Below are 6491 nucleotides of genomic sequence, written 5' to 3'. Positions count from 1 at the left end.
ACTTATCTAAGTTTAAGAAAACCCTCAGTTAAGAGTCAGAATTCAGCATTATATCACAGCAGTAGTCAGAAAACAATGTGAAGTTGGTTTGCAGAATGTAAGATGAGGGATCTAACTTAACTGTTAAGACATTTAATCGCACAGTGAAGATTACAGAGGAGATCAAATACTGATACACTAATGTACCATCCTCTTGACCTCTGTGATTCAAGTATCCTATCACTGAAGCAAAACATCTGTATCTTGTATTATAAAATCAAAACACTCCACAAGATTTACATTAATCCTTCATGATACCTGGCATTTATAACACAAGTGAAGTTAACAGCCAGATTTAAAATAGAAAGCTTAATAATGTTGTCCAGCATTGAAAAGAAGCTACAGGGTGACAGGAGGTGACATTAAATCACATTTTAATTGCACTGAATAAATGCATTGATACTACATTTTACTTTTCTAGACAAATTTTAGATTCTTCAATTTATCAGATGTCAAGTCATTGATAATTTTTTGCAAATTATTGATCTTCACAGAAACAGTACAATGATAAAATCATATCATGGCTATAGAAGTTAAGTAATTATATTTAATACTGTATTGTATCCTATCGTATTGTATCATATATTAAATCATATTGTATCATATATATTGTGTTGTGAACTGTATTATATAAAGCACCATGTGTTTTAGCATGTATTGTACCGTCTCACCTGTACTCTAAAATATTCACAACACATATTGTATAATATATTATATCATGTATTGTGTAAAGTGACGTGTGTATCTTGTATGGTAAAATATATCACTAATCATATTGTGCATTGAATCAGGCATCATATTGTACTACTATACTGCTTGTGTTGTGAAATCTCACATATTGTATATGCCTGTATTGTAAAACACATCATATGTCATTGTAACCATGGATTGGATCATATATTTCGCCATGTACTGCTTGCATTATAAAATATGCCACATACAGTTTCATGCCGTACACTGTGCCTTGTATCATATGGTTTATGTACCCTGTATCATATCGTATATTGTATCATCGCATCACATATTTTATCATATATTGCTTGTATTATAAAATGTCACATATTGTATAGACGTGGTTCTCAAACTTAGGTCCAGGGAGCCCTAGAGATCCGTGAGCCATAGCTTGAGGGTCTGCGAAATAATTTAAAATAAAGTATTAAAGTAGTGCCTTGTCTTTCAAAAGCAAATAAATACATATATGGACCACAGCACTATAAAGCAACCATACTAAACCAATGACTTCTACATAAGTCAGCTTTGGGCCAATAAAAACTCAGATATGACTGTGAGATATCACGTAAACCTATCACTCGTCACGTTCAAGACACATTTGGTGTGCAGGTTCAGCTAGCAACAATGGATAAATATTTAAGCACGTCGGCCCAAATCAGCTAAACTGAGAAAATGTGATGACAGCTATCTCAAGTTTGGTTTTACTGAGAACAGCGACGGAAGACCAAAATGTGTTGTGTGTCCTCATGTGAAGCCATGAAGCCCGCCAAGCTAAAGCGCCATCTGATGACAAAGCATGCAGAGTTTAAGGACTAAACAAAAGATTTTTTCCGATGAAAGGGTGAGAAACACATCAACCACAAAACACAAAATTTGTATCTTATACTGTTTTGGGTAAAATATATCACATATTGCATCATATATTGTGCCATGTATCATGTATTGTATATTGTATCAGGTTGTGCAACATTTGGTATTCTGTATTGTATATACTATATCATATATTGTTTAATATATTGCATTATATGTTTTATTTTATACTGTGTTGTGTATTGTATTGTTTAATATATAATGTGTTGTATTGTATACTGTATAGTGTGCCACCGTGTATGATGTATCAAGTACAAAATTGTGTTTATTGTCATGTATTGTATCACAATTTGTGTTCCACATGCACCATGAGTTACCCAGAGTTCCCACCCCTCACCAACTCGTGGTTATGTTTACCTCCAGGCTTAGTGATGAAAAATATCTATAATAAATTAGAAACTGAAGCACAGGTACTTCTGCTACTACAGCAGGCATTGTGGGGCACTGGGTGCCTTGTGGTGAGTTTGGGCGCACTATACAGAGACTGTTTTACTCACTGATGGTGGCCAGGGTTTGAATCCAATCTGCGGGCTTTGTTTTTGTCACTACTCACTCTTTCATTGATTTCCAACTATTATCACTGCTCTGTTGCTCTTGAAAAAAAGCACCAAACTCTAATTTTAAAAGAACAGGTGTTGTTTTGTTTTGTATTTATTTTCTCCTGATTTGAAAGTATGAGCATAATTAATGTGAAAAAAGTTTAAGAGTGAAGTTTAATATGAGGTAAACAAACCCCAAATTACAGTTCATCAGTCCTTGCTTAAAGGCTCTAACGACTTTGATATCACAGTCCACTTCTCCAGATTTTATCTGATGGTATTCTTACCTCTGCTGATGACTATGTTTAATGACAGGCTTAGATAGGAGACTGATGAAAAGGCACTAATGGTGTGAGGAGTGTGGATAGGAGCCTATGGAACTTTAACATCTGGATCAGCTGTTGTATTGGTTTTATATCTTAACTGCATTAAATCCAGTCTATGAGCATGAACTGACTGCATGGAATAGTGAAAAGAGTTGAAAGTGAGCAAGTAAGATGTGCTGGATAGGTGGAGAGAGATACTGTAGGGATAAGGGAGGAGGGAGTGTGGGAGAAAGGGGGAGAGAGAAAAGAGAGGCTCACACACAGAGAGAGGAGAGAGAGCGGGAGTAGAAACTGTTAAAACGTGTGTGTTCGCTCTTGCCATCCTCAGCATCGTTCAGTTTGTGCAGGAGGCTGCAGCTGAGGAGGATCTCCACTCCAGATATGATCTCCTACACTTCCCAGCCGATTCTCTCCAAGCTGGGATCCCTTCATGTGTCTGCATGGATGTTAACAGCCTGCTGCATATTCATGGATTTCTCATACAACTAATCTGACTCGAACCCGGGATTGGTGCAAGAAAAGACAAAAAGGGGGGTGTCCAGGTGGTTTTAAGGTGCGTTCTTTTTTTGGAAGCTGCAGCTCAGCCTGTGTTGGACATGGGACCGTGCGTCAGCAGAGAGGGATCCGGTGTCGGAGGGAGAGCATCTTCCTGAAGGAGGAGAAGCCCCTGAGAAGGAGTTTTTTCTTTAGTTTTGCTTTTTGCTATCGGAGGAGGGGAAGCTGTGGGGTTTTACGCGCCGGAATGATGCGTCCCAACCGCAGCTTCATCCTGCTCCTTCTCAACGGAACCGCATGTTTGGTAAGAGAAATTACAACTCACTGCATGCATCTTGATTCAGATCACCTAATTTCAGTTATTCGTGCAACACCTTACACCTGCGCGACGAAGCATGACACCGTACCTGCATCCCGTTTGCGCCAAAACTTCGAAACTCGCAAATAAAAGTAGACTAAAAATCCGTGCAATCACGAAAGGAGGAAGAGTGGAAAGATGAAAACGCTGAATGAAGGTGCAGGCATGGCGTTTGTGTTTCTCGCAGAGATGCAGAGATATCTCGACGGATGTATCGTGCAAGCTTAAACCCAAATGCAGTTTGCAGATGCCTGCGTTTATTTTAACTCACATATAGAGAAAATAAGTTAACACTCACGAGACAATCACGTTGACCCTTCTCCACACGAGCACGGCAAGTTGTACTCTAACTATTCCCAGCGGACACTCGTACCGGCAGCGTGCGTAGCGCACGGTGTCCGCCACCAGTCTGTCCTGCTCCGCGCGTAATTGAAGCCAAATCCGCGCTTTTACTCATCGCTCATCCTGTATGAAAGGGGAAGTTTTTGCCTGCGCAGAAAAGCTTTCTCCTAGTTTAAAGCATTTTTGATGTAAAAATAAAAAAATAAAGCACATGTTTGCGCAACTTTTACTCATAAAGAGAAAAAGTGCAAAAGAGAAAAAAAGCCCATTTTCAGAAACACAAGTTTGAGATGCATTTTGCATTTTAAACTTGGTGCTTTTCCCTGCAGCAGCCCACACACATCTGCTTGCAAACTTCACCTAGACACAGTATTATTTACCAGGTTTTATTGTAGCATTAAAATATTTTTTCTTGTGAAAACCCCTGCAAAATAATGAGACAGTGAGCTTTAATTTAAACCTTTATTCCTAGGACCGTCACTCTTAGAGTCAGATTTGATCCACTACAGGATGAAATAACCTTGAATTGAGTACATCCCCCTTTCTGCTCTCTAGTTTAGATAAATGAATAAAAGTTGAAGTAAAAGTTTACCAACTGAGTCTTGGCTCCTTCCTCAGGCCCCTCTCTGACCTATAACATCAGATGTTGTGCTCCCTCTGTAGTCCTAATGAATACTTTCCACAGTTACATAACCTTACAATCAAATTTGGATCAGCCGCTCCCCCTTTCATGTTTGCCTGCAGTTTTATTAAAAAGCAGCCTTTAATGAGAAAAATCGGCTCTTGATTCACAGGAGAGAAAAACTGGAACATCCTTCTGCTCGGAAAGCCCTGGGCTGAGTTTCACAGGGGCCCGGCTCCAAAAAGAAACACACACACTCAACGCTGAATACACACACAGGAGGAAAGTCAGAGGAAATGTTCAAATAAGGTTGGGTGCCTGTTTGATGCACCCCGATTGTGTCTGGCTCCCTTAAAAGATGACCTTGTGCTTTTCATATTAAGGTATTATTGGGGTGCTCAGGGTGAAGTAATGGCCCTTTGGAGAGTGAAAGGCTAAACACAGACGGATTTATTTTGGCTGAGATGGAGCCGATTCAACAGATCTGCGAGGGAAGAGGAGACCACACGCTGGTTTAAAAAACAGGGGGATGAGCGCCTTTTCAGCCGTTGTATAACTAGATACAAGAGTGTGGGATAATAGGCTTAACACACACTCTTGTGTTGTCTGGGAGCATTTTGATGTGCTGCAAGGCTGCTGCCTATTGTAACACTGAAGGTCTGTGCCTAATGATAATGAAATTAATTGGGGTTTTCTCTCCCTCTGCAGACCATGTAGCTCTGAAAAAACGCACAGCTGGATAATTCATTAGCCCCCTGGACTCTGATAAATTATACAGCAATTAATAAATTGAGCAACTTTTTATTCTGAAACAGGGCTGTGATTAATAATTACATACGCTTACAATACATTAAATCCAATCTGGATTATTTGGCGGTAATAAAGGCCACAAGTCTCCTGGGGCCTTCTCCATAGACTCCACTGAGGTGCCACTCAGCCTGCTGTTTATGTGATCGATGATGTGGTTCAGATGTTAATCATTCTGATTCAAATGGCATCTTATGAATAATATAAACCATCTCAATTGTATAATTGAGTGCTTGAGAAATTATGTTTTGGAGTTGTTTTTCATCTGCACGAGCTGGATTTGTTTCAGTGCACGCATGAAGAGGGGAGTTTTTGGATTATTTGGGGGTAAAGTGGAGCTTGCATGGTTGAAACTGCCTGAAATTTCCAAGTTAACAGTTGCATCCAAATAAGCATATGAGATAATGAATTTTTGCATTAATATCATCTCTCTGCTCATTGATCGATCGACCCTTTTAAGCGATGTGAGCCTATTTAAGAACCTAAGTGGCAGACACATGCTCAACACTCCATGCCAAGTACAGACAGGTGCCTATATGAGATAAGTTGTCACATTGAGAGCACAGAGCAGATGCAGAGAGGTGTGAAGGCAAAGCAAATGTGAGTTAGTGAGTGAGGTAAAGATAAAGCTGATAAAGAGCTAAAAAAAGAAAGAAAACTAAACACCAGCCTCATTGACAGTCACGGCGGATTCTCTCCTCCTTTTTTGCTCAAAAAACATCCAAGAAAATACACCTAATCCACGCGTAATTACAGCTGCAGCAGCACAAGATTGAATCCCTAAGACTTGACGTTGCAGGGATGTGGTAGAAGTTGAGGTGACCCCCCCTCGAGTAGGGCGTTGAACTTCTCTGCTCCAGTGAACTGCACTCTCTCCCCTCTGCAATTACACCAAATCACCCCACTTTACCTTGGAGTAAATGGTTGCTTTTCATCCATATGACTGGCTGAAGAGGCATTTCATATTTCTGAAACACAGAGACATGAATGCCAGAGCTTCTTTTTTCGGCCTTGCATGTCCTGTAACCTTCATGCAAAGCTCCTTGCACACTAATGTTGAGCTCACAGCTGCTCTTTCAGTGAGGAATTTTCCAGAAAAGGATGAGCCTCAGGTAGCCTCAGCGCGGCCCTGAGACTGAGATGGGCTTTATACTCCCTATGATTGTTTGTTTTTTCAGAGCAGAGGCGGACATCATCATCATGCTTGGTGGCTGAATTTCACCTCTGCTGCTCTTTTTTTGCAGATTGAATTCCTGAAATAGTCAAACATTTTCTGAGGCGCCACTCTTTTCTGTAATTTCAAAATAAAAGAACACATAAGGCTTGTGCAAATCATCCAAACCTTTACTGTCACCCTTCAT

The 6491-nt window shown here is 40.0% G+C and overlaps 1 protein-coding gene across 1 annotated transcript in view; it reads left to right on the top strand.

Annotated features, from left to right (window-relative positions):
- The first annotated feature begins 3151 nt into the window (after positions 1–3151).
- The window catches only part of LOC121503804 (neurexophilin-1-like), a 30244-nt gene continuing 26904 nt past the window's right edge, over positions 3152–6491 (top strand). The window contains exon 1 of the mRNA XM_041778364.1: positions 3152–3305. Within this exon, the coding sequence (XP_041634298.1) occupies positions 3249–3305 (57 nt within the window). The 5' untranslated portion in view covers positions 3152–3248. The remainder of the gene's footprint in view (positions 3306–6491) is intronic.

Source organism: Cheilinus undulatus, linkage group 21 (assembly GCF_018320785.1).
Source record: "Cheilinus undulatus linkage group 21, ASM1832078v1, whole genome shotgun sequence".
In the NCBI taxonomy this organism is placed as follows: domain Eukaryota; kingdom Metazoa; phylum Chordata; class Actinopteri; order Labriformes; family Labridae; genus Cheilinus; species Cheilinus undulatus.
This window is presented reverse-complemented; position numbering and strand designations above follow the sequence as displayed.